The following is a 14,958-nucleotide window of genomic DNA, read 5'->3' on the forward strand; positions in this document are numbered from 1 at the left end:
CCACGAAAGCTTATGCTCTAATAAATTTGTTAGTCTCTAAGGTGCCACAAGTACTCCTGTTCTTCTTTTTGCGGATACAGACTAACACGGCTGCTACTCTGAAACCTGTTGTTATTCACGTAGCAGAAGTTGCGTACCTTAGTTTGAATTGGGGGGTTAGTGTAGACCAGGCCTTAGACCCCCTTGCATGCCAGGTAGGGCCTTCTTAGTGCCCTGCAATTGAAAGGGCACAGTTAAGTCACTGCTTTCAACTGCCAGATAATACAGTTGAGTTTTTCAACATATCCTGAAATCACTTGCAAGAGTCTCTTGGTATTGCAAATATGTTTAATGGCAGTGTTGAAGCCGTGACATGAACAACTGTCTGGGCTGCACTGGAAGAGACAGGGAGTGACTGTGCTATAGACCAAGAAAGCAAGACAAATGATTTCCATTTTGACAGGTTTAGGTTATGCAACAGACATTATTTGATATTTTTGAATTACACAGTCAGTCACAGTGCTGCTCACAGGTGTCTCCTGGGATACTTTTAAAGCAAAAGAGTTATTAGAAACCTCTAGCCCAACCCTCCCCCTTTCCCCATTATGTTTTTCCCTCTTGTTTCCTTATGGAAGGGATTTACACACAACGCAAGAGTCACTCAGGTAGCCAGGTGCATCTCACAAGAAACAGACATGTCCGAGATTGTTCTGCAAGGGGAGGCTTCACCATCCCCAAAGGGGAGGATTCTACTAGCAACATGACAAAGAATCCTTCCTGCCTTTGACAGGTTCAATACATTCTCCCTGCACTTCAAAAACACCACCAATAATTGCTTCCTCCCGCCCATCACCACTGAAAAAAGTGGAGCATTTGTCTGGCAGAAACAGGCAGCTGAATAAACAGATTCGCTTCCAGTGACTATAGATAGAAAAGAGTGCAAAAGAACCTAGTGTTTAGCACTAATCCTGGATTTCTCCCCACTCCTTTGGCCCTCAGACTACAGCCTCCAGCACTCTGCACCGTTAGTCGGAGCTGTGGGTGCACTTGCAGCTGGACAATGTCAAGTTATAGCAAGTGCTGAGTTTATGATTAATCATGTAAGTTACTTAGAGACAGTGCAACCAAGGAGATGCTGCTCTTCTGAGGCTCACAGACCTGGAATAATAAAATCAAGTGTTCATCCAGCACCATACCCAGTATTTCTCAAAGATTTGGAAATATTACATTTCTGATCATAACTACACTGATAATACCTCTTCGTTCCAATACTTTCAGAGCTGCTCCATTTACAAATTAAGCCAAGTGACCATCAGAGAGAGGCTTAAGACAACAACATTTGAAACATTTGTCAAGCTGAAGCTCTGGGAGCTGTTGGGACTGCAGAGATCAAACAAGCTGCCTTGGAATTTGATTTTTCTAGATTCCTTTTTCAAAGTCTCCCAGATACTTGCTGCCTCCTTCTGGCACTCCCAAAGAGCAGTCATGGCGCACATGTGAAATTCATCCCAATACCTGTAGCCGAGGGAAGAATGGAGGCTGTTAGTTCATTTAAAATACCACAGAGCAGAAAGATCCAAGACAAAACCTTTCTCCCCACTGGAAACTCTCAATTCAATTGGCCCCTACATTTACATTTGGTGCACTTATTTGGCACATGATGGCTTTGTGTTCAGCATTGTATAATGCCTCAAGATAGAGAGTCTTAGTCCTGAATTGCTTACAGTTTAAGGCCCCAATCCTGCAATGAGCTCCTCCCATGAGAACTCCTCTACCTCCTTGAGTTCAGCTGGGTTCTGCACAAGCTTATGGCTCTACCTGCACTGAGAGGATGGCAAGATCAGAGCCTTAAAGAGAGGCAGAAGCCAGATGCACTGGGAAATCTAAGGGAGATTGACCCAGTGGTGGTTTTTGTTAGTGGAATCATAGGGTTAGAAGGGACCGCAAGGGTCATCTAGTCCAACCCCCTGCCAAAATGCAGGATTTGTTGGGTTTGAACCATCCAAGACAGATGGTTACCCAGTCTCCTTTTGAAAACCTCCAATGAAGGAGCTTCCCCAACCTCCTTAGGCAGTCTGTTCCATTGTCCTACTGTTCTTACTGGAAGTTTAGTTTTCTACCTCCCTGCTCTGGCATCATTAATCCCCCTTTGTGGGTCTCACAGAGCTCTTTTGCTAAAAACTAACCCCCCCAAACTTGTTGAAGTGTTTCTACAATTCTTTTGAAAGCCAATTAAATCCATTGTTTTTCATAAACTGCTGTCCCCCTTCAGTGCTTGGAATTCCAACTCTGAGTCCCTGAAAGTGAAACAGATTAAGAGCAAATGTTTGACTGACTTCATTGCTCTTTGTCCAAGCTGAATGATGGGCTTGGGCACAATGTGATCACAGACTGGGGGTAAGGACACTGGCTCTTGAAAACTATTTCAGTTTTCTAATCCAGTGTCTATACAGAATGAAGGAAGAGTCTGTATTATTTTTTTATGTGCCTTGGTTTATTTGCTTGCTGTCATGCCTGAGTGGAAGGAGTTAAATCAAAGGAGGCTGTTAATGAGGTGTGAGGTGAGGGGAAGAAACAGGAAATGAAACAATGACAAAAATAAGATATGCCAGAGAGAATACCAAGGGTCCTGGTCCTGGATAAAGCTATGGAGAATTTATTGGAGAATGCCTCTGCCGGGCTCCAACTAGATGAACAAGGTTTATTCTTCCTATGCCTGAACCTAGAATCAAAGGGGATTCTAAAGCCTTAAAGACCCTGGCCTAGGGAGGAAGGAGGGGTGAGCAGGCAGTAGTGGCTGGGGAGGAATCTCTGACAGGGAGAGACAGAGGATGTTCAGGGGCTGTCTGTCGCTTCCAGCACTGGAGCAGGGAGGTCTGGGCTGAGTGAAACTTACCCAACACTGGTAAGGAAAGAAGGAAGGTTAGTTAAGACCCATATGAGTCTTTTGTTGTTTTACCCCTTCTCTCTGCATACTGTGTGCCTTTGGTGAACGCTTAATGCTGTTTTTGAGTCACTTTAATTGGCTGCTGTTACGGGCCTCTGGAGGAAAAGGGTTTACAAGGCCCTGATACAGCTGGCATGTCAACACATTGGGAAACAGTGGCTCCTACCCAGAGATCTAGCCCAAGAGTGGTTGGACTGTGGGGTTCCACCCTTTGAGAGAGGTGCAGGAAGCCAAGCCTGAAGAGGAACTGAAAGGGGTCCGAAGTGCATCTTGCCCTGTAACTGTGACTGTGTCATTTGTAGCTAGGGTTGCCAACTATCTAATCGCACAAACCCAAACACCCTTGCCCCACCCCCAGCCCTGCCCGAAGGCCCCACCCCGTCACAACCCTTCTGGGAGGCCCCGCCCCCTCTCACTCTAGCCCCCCTCCCTCCGTCGCTTGCTCTCGCCCACCCTCACTCACTTTCATCGGGCTGGAGCAGGGGGTTGGGGTGCGGGCTCTGGACTGGGGAGTGGGGCCGAGAGGTTTGGAGTGTAGAAGGGGGCTCCGGGCTGAACCTGGGACAGGGGATTAGGGTGTGGAAAGGGGTGCGGGCTCTGGGAGGGAGTTTGGCTGCAGGAGGGGCTCAGGGCTGGGTCAGGGCATTGGGGTTCAGGAGGGGGTTCGGGGTGCAGGCTGTGGGAGGGAGTTTGGGTGCATGAGGGGGCTCAGGGCTGGGACAGGGGCTTGGGGTGTGGGAGGAGGTGCAGGATGTGGGCTGTAGGAGGGAGTTTGGGTGCAGGAGGGGGCAGGGGGTTAGGGTGCGGGAGGGGCTGGAGCAGGGGTTGGGGTTCAGGAGGGGGTTCGGGGTGCAGACTCCGGCCAGGTGGCACTTACCTCGGGTGGTTCCCAGAAGTGGCGGCATGTCTGGCAGCAGCTCCTAGACTCGGGGTGGCTCTGCACGGCGCTTGCTGCCCCTGCCTGCAGGCACTGTCCCCTGCCCGCAGTTCCCCGTTCACGGCCAATGGGAGCAACGGAGTTGGTGCTCGGGGCAGGAGCAGCATGCAGAGACCCCCTGGCCGCGCCTCTGCCCAGGAGTCGCTGCCGGACATGCTGGCCGCTTCTGGGAGCCAGGGCAGGTAGGGAGCCTGCCTTAGCCCTGCTGTCCCGCTGGACTTTTAGTTGTCTAAAATCTCCCGGATTGGCTTCAGTAGCCTGCGGGAGATCAAGCCCGATTCTGGGAGACTCCCGGCCAAACCTGGAGGGTTGGCAACCCTATTTGTAGAAGAGGTGAAGAGAATTTTTCATAACACATGGGGCCCAATTCTCAGTTATTCTTTATGCCTCTTGGACAACATAAAGGAGTAGGGGACTGCCCCCCTGAGAAAACCCTCTGTGCAGAGAGCTTCCCTGGCCAGCACAGTGGATCTATACTGCCCTGCACCAAGTCACTGAAGGTAAATAGGTACATCTACAGTCACTTGAGCTATTAGACTGACGATGAATTCTTCTCTGTCATGTTACTAGTTTGCTGGCCATATTCTTCATGGAGGGACACATCTAGATGTCCCATCTCAATCTGGGAGATAGAGCAGACCTTCTGGCTGGGGTCAACATCCCAAGCATGGGAAGACATCTTTTTACTTTTGTCCAAATCTTCCTTTCCTGGAGATGACACTATTTCTTCTTGAAGTATGGACATTAGTGCTTTCCTTTTTAAATAGGATTTATGTCAGAACACCAGCTGCATAGAGTTCATTAAATAAAGCCAATGTGGCAGAATAAACGTCCTGAGATCATAATGAGAAACATTGGTGCCAACTAAGGTAAGGTCTTGTGTTCATTAGGGAGCTACACTCAGGACCCTGCAGCAGCTGGACTGGGAAACACAGCTCGGTCAGGTAGGGGTTAAAAATGATCTATCTCTTCAGGCAAAAGATTAAGTGGGGCAGAGGAGAGAGAATGTCAACTTTTAGTGGTGGTTCTACTTTCAGCTGGGTGATCATAATTCCCACAATGCTTCACTCTTCACAGCCTCCATCTGTTCAGCCAGACAGGCTATGATCAAATGACTTGTCAGTGTTGGACTCTGGGGAAATACTGCACAAGCAGAACTGAAAAACAAATGCTGCTGATTTCATACTAGACTGCCTTCCAAGGCATCAATTATTCTGATCTCCATATCTGTCACTGACCTGTGTATCTCACTCCTGGAGAGAACATGGCACAGGAGGGGCTTGAGAAAACCATCCTACATTAGCTGAATTGTAGATGGCATAAGGAGAGTTAAGGGTTAAAGGCCAATAACTGCCCAAGATATTCTTTGGCAGGAAAGGGGATCATTACTTTTTTCCTTCAGTCACAATAGCCCCGGTGGTCTTGCAGGGTTGGCCATTCACCAGGACCTACACAAGAACCCCTGCTAGCATGGTCAGGATTCCGGTGCTACGTAGCACCGAATGCAGTTCCAGTGTTTTACTAATTTTCTGTATTTGTTTTCAGCCACTCTAGTCCCCTGTAGCTTCCTAGAAAATCAGGCTTTATTGCCAATTGGAGCAGAAATCAGTTGTTTCTTTAGAAATGAAATAAACTTTGTTTTTTAAAAACACTGAAAAGCTGTAAGCAGTCAAATACATTGTTCACATCCACAAAAAGGGCAGTGGTAGATATGCTGTTGTGTGCTGCCAGGAAGAGATACATGCTATGATTCACAGTATGATACATGGACTCCGCTGAAAGCCCCTTTAAAGGAACCTGGCCATTTTCTACTGCCAGCGAAGATGTCATTTGTCTTCTGTTCCCAATTCAAACCAGAATCTCTGCCCAGCATTATCAGTCCAGGAGGCTTTTCATTCTAACCCCCTTCTAATCTTGCTGAAAGTTCTAATTTGTACATGGGATTTGCCATTTTTTTTTTTTAATGGAAAATGTACAAAATTTTCTATTATCAAAATTAAATAGTTTGTTCATTTTGTTTGTCGAAATGAATTGAAACATTTCATTGTGGGTCAGTTTGACGTTAATTTGTGTCTGTTTGAGTTGCCATGGTACCTCATGGGAGTTGCAGTTCAGGTGCTTCATGCCCCTTTTCTTCCCTATGGGCTGGGCTCCCTGGCTGGACGAGATCTCCTATGATTAAAGCTGTGTGTCTGTCACGGAGGTCCTGGAAGTCATGGATTCCGTGACTTGCCGTGACTTCTGCAGCGGCTGCCCGGCTGGTGCTGGGCTCAGGGGCTGCCCGGCTGGTCAGCCCCTGGGTCAGCAGCAGCAGTTTGGGTGTGTGGGAGGGGGCTCAGGGCTGGGTCAGGGGATTGGGATGCGGGGCGTTGCTTACCTGGAGGGGGTCCTGGCTCCCACCAGCATGTCCCTAGCTTCTAGGCCAAGGGGCCAGGGGGCTCCGCATGCTGCCCATGCCCATAGGCGCTGCCAGGGCCGTAGCAACAAAGAACGTGGCCCCCTCCGAACGGTGGCCCCCTCTGAACATATGTCCGGGCGGGGCCCCTTACAATGCAGAAACTGGAATGCGGTATTTATTTTGCCACTTTTAGGGGCCCCCTTCTTTGCTGGGCCCTCTCCGGTCGGAGGGTACGGAGGGCGCTCGCTACGCCTCTGGGCGCTGCCCCCCGAAGCTCTCATTGGCTGCAATTCCCGGCCAATGGGAGCTGCGCAGCCAGCACTTGTGGCGGAAGCAGCACATGGAGCCCCACTGGCCGCCCCTCCCCCTAGGAGCTGCAAGGACATGCGCAGTCAGGTAGGGAGCCTGCGAGCCCTGCCAACCCTTCCCCCCCAGCACCAGCGGGGGTCCTGGCCACCCCCCTGCCCCAGCATGCACCCCCGGGATGCCCCCCCAGAGCACCATGGCCTCCCAGCCCAAGTTTTAGTTCGGGGTATATAGTAAAAGTCATGGAGAGGTCACGGGCTGTGAATTTTTGTTCTCCATGACTTTTACTAAAAATACCTGTGACTAAAACGTAGCCTCACCCATGATGCACCAATTCAAGACAAAAGCAAGTGTGAAATATTGGAATTTTCCATGGCCTGGAAATTCTGATTTGTGACCAGCTTTACTAGCTTGGGCCTGATGTTTTTCCTCCTCAGAGCTGGTCTACATTAGAAAAGATGCACTGGTTCAACTAGATTGATTTACAATCAGTCTAGTTAAACTGGTACAAACCTCCAATGGTGAGTGGGTGTCTACATTAAAGCTCTGCGCTAGTTTAAGTAGACCAATTTAAAATTAATCTAGCTAAACTGGTGCAGTGCTACTAATGTGGGAAATGTGTGAATTTCAGATTTGGTTCACACTACAGACCTGGGAAAGTTCATGTGTGCAATGGTGAGGGGGAAGATCCATCAGAAAACATGAGCACCTAGGTCAGGTTTACATTACAGCATACATCTGGGAGTGGGGGCAGGGTTACTTCACACCTGGTGGCTGGGTCAGGTTATATTATGTACAGCTGGGGAAGATCCCCTAGGAAAACAGAAAGACAGCTTTTCCTCCAGGGCACCTACTCTCTGGAACTCCAATCTGTCCTCTGAACCAACCTAGTAAGGTAACAGAGTTTAACAAAACTCTTTCCTCCTTTCTAATCCATTGGGAGGCCCAATGTTAGATTTCAGATCATTCCTATGAAGTGGTTAAAGCCAATAGAAACAGGCACGCACAGCTCTCACTGACCAGCTGAAGAGGATTTATGGGTTTTGTGGGGGAGCACTACTCACTCAATCCAGGGAGAAGTGGGGGAACTCCCCTCTACTTTGAGCCTAGAGGAAGCTCTGTTCACCCCACTCCACCCCCTGCACAGCCTCCCCACTTACTTCCATCTCCTGTTCCTATGTCCTCTGTTACCTTGGTTATAAGGCAGCAGCCCTATCCCAGAAAAAGACCTAGCTGACACCACTGAGTTCACTAAACAGAGACCCCACCCCCTATGAAGCTGGAGATACATACATAAATAATTGGCTCCTGGATTGCATTACTTCCTTTAGAGCTAGCTTAAATGATCCGTAACCCCAGTTGCTTAAATCCAACGCTGAGTTGCCTTGTGTCCTTGGCAATATCACCTCCCTCCTCTGTGCTTCAGGTACACCTTCTGTAAACTGGGGATAGTGACTCTTCTCTTCATGGGGAATGGAGTGGGGTGTAAAGCTAAAAGCTTAGTGTTTGGGAAGCACTCAGATCCCTGGGTAGAAGGTGACAGGAAGAAGAAAGAAGCAATCTGTCCCCCCTTTCTAGGCAATGCTCCCCTTTGCTCCACACAACAATAGTGAGGTTGACTTCTCTCCACCTGGGACAAATGGATCCTGCACTCACTGTCAGGGATCCTGCAGAGTGCTGGCAGGAATCTCCACTGGTGCTGGAATTCTGTTGTGTTCTCCTTTCCATTCGCCTGGGCTGGTGGGCTTCTCAGCTCGGTCCTGGTATCTTTCTTCCCTGGCAAATGGTTGCCTGTTGCATCTCGTTCCTGTTCCCATGCAGGGCTAGGAATTCATTTCTGTTTTCAGCAGCCCCATCAATCCCACCACTTGTCTCTTTCACTAACCCCTAACCTTGAGGTGTAAGAGAAATGCCTTCATTCAGATCCTGCCTGTCATTTCCACCCCTCCCACTTCTCATTGATTCCTTATTAGTTCAGATGCTCTTACTCCTCTAATCTTCTCAGCCCTCCTCCTTGGGCTCGAAGGTTTACACCTCCCCAGTGCATCTGTCTTTCCCTTGATTGCTTTCTGCATCTCCGTATCCCCCCCCTTGGCCTTTTCACTCCTGTGGATTCATTGCTGGGGATGCTCAGAACCCTCAGCCATCTTCATTTATCTCTGCCAACTTTTCATTTCCTCCCTGTGTCTCCCTTCCCTCACTTGCTTTAGCTCATTCCCTTTTAATCAGACCTTTCCCTGAACACACTCTGTGGTGAACTCCAGCAGCTTTACTATTTTACCCCCTTCCTTGCTTTTCCCTTGGTCCTGATTAGGTTATCACCCCTGGTAACTGAATGAATCCTCCACCTTTTGAACTCGGCTATGAAGCTCACCTGCTCACTGAGGGGCCTGGAATTAATGGACTTTCACCAGGAATGAACTGGGCCCTGACCCTGCGGCAAGGACCCTTGAGTTCAGCTTGCTTTTAGGCTGCTGACACCTGATTAAATGCAGTTTGCAGTCTGGCTCCAACTGCTCTTGTGTGCTTAATCCTTGGCATGGTCTAGCCTGGCAGGATTTTCTTGACACCTTTTTTGCTATGTCTCATGCAGCCCTAAAGGCTAGAGCCATGCTTAGCAGGGGAGTTCTCCATCTCCACCTACACTTACACTAGCTGGGTGCAAGAGTCTTCTTCTCCACCGATCTCCTGAGGACAGGAAAGAGTCGTTATCAGGGATTGGCAAGCAATAGCCTCTGTCCCAGCTCCTGCCTGAGGTGGGAAGCAGGAAGGTGAGGAGAGCCTGGCTTATACTGAAAGAAATCTATTTTTGTCAGAGAAAGCAGCCAGAGACAGGTGGGGGGCCTGGAAGGCTGAGTGGAAGAGGAGGTTAGAGCATGGTATCCCAGATGGGTGGATTACCTAAATCCTCGGGAACCCTACGCTGTCGCTAAAAATGCACAATAATAATAATACCCCAAACTACTCTGCATGGGTTGCATCCTCCGCTTTGATTGAGAGTCCTTGGAGGGTTTGCTGACTCCCTGCTCTGCAGGCTCTGTGGTGCCCTACTGTCTCAGCCTGCATGAGACTATGTGTGAGAGGGTGTGTCTGCCTGGGTGTGTGTGTGTGTGTGTGTGTGTGTTCTGCATCTCAGGAGGTTGGGGTGAGCACGGCAGTGTGTGCATTTGCCATGTGTTCATAGGGAAGAAGGGCCAGAGCTGGGGGCTTGCTACTCACCCGCAAACAGTGTGCAGCCCCTGCACCTCATCCCTGTCGTCCTCCTCATAGCTGGCCATGTTTTCCCCCAGTTTTAAGACGCAGTCAGAGAAGCCTTGGTAAATGTTTTCACATTTAGTTTCTGAAGCCAGCGACCTGACCAAATACCCTATAAACCAAAAAGGGGATTTATGTAACAGTGTAGCAACCCAGCTCTGAGTCAGCCCAGTAAGGTCACTTCCCAGAGGCTTCCCCACAACTTCTAGCATGGGCTGTGGGAAAAGAGCCCATGTTCGCTGAAGGGCTACATACATGTAAACGCCTGCATAAACCGGAGGGTAAACTGGGCGAACTCATGGCAGCTATTTCATGGGCGCTGCCAGCTTGTGCTTCACAGTCCCAGCTTAAAACAAGCCTCTCGAGCCCTCATCACTGGAAAGAAACTTGTGTCAACACGTGAACCAAATGTCACCAATGCAGTGACGTGCCCGGGTTTGCAAGCAGCCTGCAATAATAGCTCTGAAAAGGGGAACTGCTCATATTCATTGTGATGGGACTTTAGCAGTGAAGCCTAACGATGATGATTTAAATAACAATGTTGTTAACTCTTTCTCCCTCTTTTTTTTTTTTTTCTAGCTGTGGTCAGCAGTGAATCATATTAGGAAGCTTGGTGTAAGCTACACCGCAACATGTCATTTTAGTGCTTTAGGTGGGCAGGGCTTGGTTTGTGGGAAGAGCTAGGGAGAGTACCTTCCCCTACACAGACACCATTCCATCCCTGGAATAAATATGAAAAAAAGGAACCATTAACATTCTCTGTTCTGCTGGGAAGGGGAGAAATGCACTTTTTAGCCCTTAGTAAACAGGGTTTCTTCTTAAAAATCAATGGACTCAGTGATGACACAAAGTGGGGATCTGTCCCTATTCCAGCCCTCAATGAATCCCATTCTGCCCAAAGGGGAAATAGCAAGAAGAATGGCCAAGAATTCAAACCTGCACTGCCCCTTTTTTTGATTCCCTTTGGGATGGTTCCCAAGCCCTCTCTGCCCAGAATTTCAGGAGGAAGATTTCTCATGGATGACTACTGAGCGAAAGTTTGCAGATGACACAAACTGGGGGTGTGGTAAATACTAAAGAGGACAGGTCACTAATACAAAGCAATCTAGATTGCTTGGTAAAATGGGCGCAAGCAAACACTATGCATGTGAATATCGCTAAATGTAAATGTATTCATCTAGGAACAAGGAATGTAGGTCATACTTACAGGATAAAGGACTCTATCCTGGGAAGCCATGACTGAAAAATATTGGGGGGTTGTGGGGGATAACCAGGGCCGGCTTTAGCAAGAGCGGGGCCTGATTCCTGGGGGCGGGGTTTGCTGCAAGCCCCGCCCCCAGGAATCAAGCCGCACTCCGGCCGTGTTCGCCAGGCTTGGGGCCGGCCCAGAGCCCCTTGGCGGCGCGGGGGCCGGGCCGGAGCTGAAGCCGCGCCGCGGGTTGGGCCGGAGCTGCGCCGCAGGCCGGCGCGCTCGGCCGGAACCGGGGCCGGACTAGGCCATGCTTCCCCAGAGCCCTTATCGCGCCCCCCGACCAACCCGGGTTCTCTGGTGCTGCCTGCCCGCCCCTGCTTCTTTTCAGACTTCCCACGAACCTCTGATTCGCGGGAAGCAGGGGAGGGTGAGGAGCAGGGGGGCGGAGCATTCAGGGGAGGGGAGGAGGGGGAAGTGAGCTGGGGGCAGGGTGGAGAGCTGCGGCGCGGGGCCCTCTTAGCGCGGGGCCCAATTCAGCCGAATCGGCCTAAAGCCGGCCCTGTGGATAACCAGCTATACATGAGCTCCCAGTGTGATGCTGGGGTCAAAAGGACTAATGCAATCCTTGGATGAATAAGAGTACAGATGTTATTTTACCATTGTTTCTGGCACTGGTGTAACTGCTGCTGGAACACTAATTCTAGGTCTGGTGTCTGCAATTCAAGATGGATGTTAATAAATTGGAGCGGGTTCAGAGAAGAGCCAGGAGAATGATTAAAGGATTAGAAACCCTGCCTTATAGTGACCGCCTCTCAAGGAGCTCAATCTGTTAGCTTAACAAAGAGAGGATTAAAGGGTGACATGATTAGTTTATAAGTACCGAAATGTGGAACAAATAGTTGTTAACGGGCTCTTTAGTCCAGCAGAGAAAGGTCTAACAGAATCCAAAGGCTGAAAGTTGTAGCTAGAGCAATTCAGACAGGAAATAAGGCACTTTTAACAGTGAGAGTAACTAACCATTTACCACGGTCTGTATGTGCTGTATTCTCTATCCCTGACCATTTTTTAATTGATTGGATGTTTTCTTAAAAGCTCTGCTCTGGGAACTATTTAGGGGAAGTTCTCTGGTCTGTGCTATGCCGGAGGTCAGATGATAGAATCAATTCTGAAGCACTTAAAGGAGAGGAAAGTGATCAGGAACAGTCAGTATGGATTCACCAAGGGCAAGTCATGCCTGATTAACCTAATTGCCTTCTATGAGGAGATAACTGGGCATTGCCAGCAGATCGAGGGACGTGATCATTCCCCTCTATTTGACAGTGGCGAGGCCTCATCTGGAGTACTGTGTCCAGTTTTGGGCCCCACACTACAAGAAGGATGTGGAAAAATTGGAAAGAGTCCAGTGGAGGGCAACAAAAATTATTAGGGGGTCGGAGCACATGATTTATGAGGAGAGGCTGAGGGAACTGGGATTGTTTAGTCTGCAGAAGAGAAGAATAAGGGGGGATTTGATAGTTGCTTTCAACTACCTGAAAGGGGGTTCCAAAGAGGCTGGATCTAGACTGTTCTCAGTGGTAGCAGATGACAGAACAAGGAGTAATGGTCTCAGGTTGCAGTGTGGCAGATTTAGGTTGGATATTAGGAAAAACTTTTTCACTAGGAGGGTGGTGAAGCACTGGACTGGGTTACCTAGGGAGGTGATGGAATCTCCTTCCTTAGAGGTTTTTAAGATCAGGCTTGACAAAGCCCATGCTGGGATGATTTAGTTGGCAATTTGGTCCTGCTTTGAGCAGGGAGGGGTGGGAGGGGGTTGGACTAGATGACCTCCTAAGGGCCCTTCCAACCCTGATATTCTATGATGATCCCAATGGGCCTTTCTGGCCTTGGAATCTAGGATTCTTTCACTATGAAAAGGATGGGAGAGAAGAGGCTGCTCTGGTGACTGGTGCTTAGTTTATTGTGTCTCTATTGTGTGCCTGTCCCTCTGTGACCCGTGAGAAGAGATCCTATTCCTGGCTAACCAACCAGCAGAGCTCAGAGCCAACTGCAGTGCTCCATGCAGAGGGGTATGACATCCTCTGTGCCCTCTCCCATGGAAACAGGGCTGCCCAGAGGATTCAGGGGGCTTGGGGCAAAGCAATTTTGGGGCCCCATTCCATTAAAAAAAAGTTGCAATACCATAGAATACTATATTCTCGTGGGCGCCCATGTGGGGCCTAGCCCCCGGGGCCCTGCATGGAGAGGGGACCTCGCTGCCCCAGCTGAGAGCGGCTGAAATGCAGCCACCTCCGTAATTTCCACGGCAATTGCGACCCACTAACTCCCCAAGCAGGAAGGGCCCGGGGGAGGTTCCTGCTCCCCTGCCCAGGCTTGGGGTTAAGATGGGAAGGGCCACCGGCTGCCCCCGCGTCACACCAAGGGATGAGCTCGGGAAAGCTGCAGCCAGGGGCTGCCTGGGTCTGGGTGGCGGATCTAACTCGCGGTGCCCACTGCGGGCCACACCCCCCCGCTCCCCCTCCCAGGCGGAAGCCGAGAGAAAAGCCGCCCCCAAGGGCAGCCTGGGCTGGAGGCGCCTCCAGGCTCCGGGCGCACCGCGGCAGCCCCGCAGCTCAGCGCCAGGGGGCGCCACCGCCGGCTGCGCTGGGGTGACCCCGCCGGGGCGGTGCTGCCCCCCAGCGGGACTCTGCCCTATTGCTGAGGGGCCGGTCCCTGTCTGGCTCCCCCGGCGCCCGGTTCGAGCGTGTCTCCTGCGGGACCGGAGCCGCCCGCGCTGCCCGTTCCTTACCCAGCGTGAGGAGCAGCAGCGCCGTGCCCAGCCACTGGCCCATCGCCTTCTCCGGCGGCTCCGCTCCTCAGGGGCTCCGGCGCGGCTCCGTGCCCGGGATCAGCAGCAGCCCCCCGCTGCAAGGGGAGTTCATGGTCCTGGAAACTCCGCGATCGCTGTTCCTGCTTCCCCGAGCCCCGCGCAGCGTCCGGCTCCAGCTGCTTCTCAAGCCCTTTGCATTTCCCGGGGGTTCTCCCCCTGGCCGCTCGGTCCCTGCTGTGTGATGCCCCCGCCCGCCAGTGCAGCTTCTAGGGGGTTGGGGAACCCCGCGGGGAGTCTCCTTAATACCTAACCATGGGAAGCCCCCTTCCCTGGTCCTGCAGAGCTGGGCGGCTCAGGCATCTGGAGAGTTCAGCTCCTTCCCCATCCCCTTCTCCTCCCCCACCTCCCTGCCCCTCCCACAGCCCCGCCATCCCCACACCTGTCTCCGGATGGAGAGGAATAGCCAGCGCCCGTGTGAGCGCTGAGCTCAAGGGATGGGGGCGGGGGTAGGAAATACTGGGGGGTATTAATAGTCTCACGCACATACACCCCCCAGAATCGATCCCTGGTGAAGCGCAGGTGGAACTGGCTCGTTGCAGGTTCTGTAAGAGAGGGACTTCGCATCAGAAGACCCTGGAAAGTGCATTAGCAGGCAGGTGGATTAGTTCCCAGCCTTGGGCGTTCTTAACAATCCTCCCCAGAGTGATGTGGCCCCTCCTGGCGTCTCCAGCGGGTGGCATGTTGGGCTCTGGCTTCCAGAGGAAGGGCAGCAGGAAATTTCTCTGAAGAGCAGCACTGGGAGCCAGCTAAGAATGGTCCGGAGGAGAGACTCAGGAGAAAGGTATTGAATATAGGGGTCTTCTGTGGTCATGCTGCCTGGCACTCAGGTACACACCCTTACAAACCTAGTGTAAGGTGTAACCTGGTGTACAAACGCCTGGTGGCACACCGAAACACCCCCCATGTACACACACGCTCACACTCCCTTACAGTCATACAGATCCCATCTCACGTACACACACATCCCATGTACACACACGCTTACACTCCCTTACAAACATACAGATCCCATCTCACGTACACACACATCCCATGTACACACACGCTTACACTCCCTTACAAACATACAGATCCCATC

General features: G+C 50.9%; 1 protein-coding gene across 1 annotated transcript; it reads right to left on the bottom strand.

The window, feature by feature from the left end:
* Positions 1-320: 320 nt before the first annotated feature.
* LOC117885925 (neuritin-like) lies at positions 321-14,160 on the bottom strand. Its single transcript, XM_034787487.1, has 3 exons — positions 13,800-14,160; positions 9,787-9,934; positions 321-1,494 (listed from the first exon to the last, which is right to left on the bottom strand). The coding sequence occupies exons 1-3, from the start codon at positions 13,840-13,842 to the stop codon at positions 1,269-1,271; spliced, it is 417 nt and encodes a 138-aa protein (XP_034643378.1). The 5' UTR covers positions 13,843-14,160; the 3' UTR covers positions 321-1,268.
* Between the last annotated feature and the right edge of the window lie 798 nt (positions 14,161-14,958).

Source organism: Trachemys scripta, chromosome 12, assembly GCF_013100865.1.
Source record: "Trachemys scripta elegans isolate TJP31775 chromosome 12, CAS_Tse_1.0, whole genome shotgun sequence".
Classification (NCBI taxonomy): domain Eukaryota; kingdom Metazoa; phylum Chordata; order Testudines; family Emydidae; genus Trachemys; species Trachemys scripta.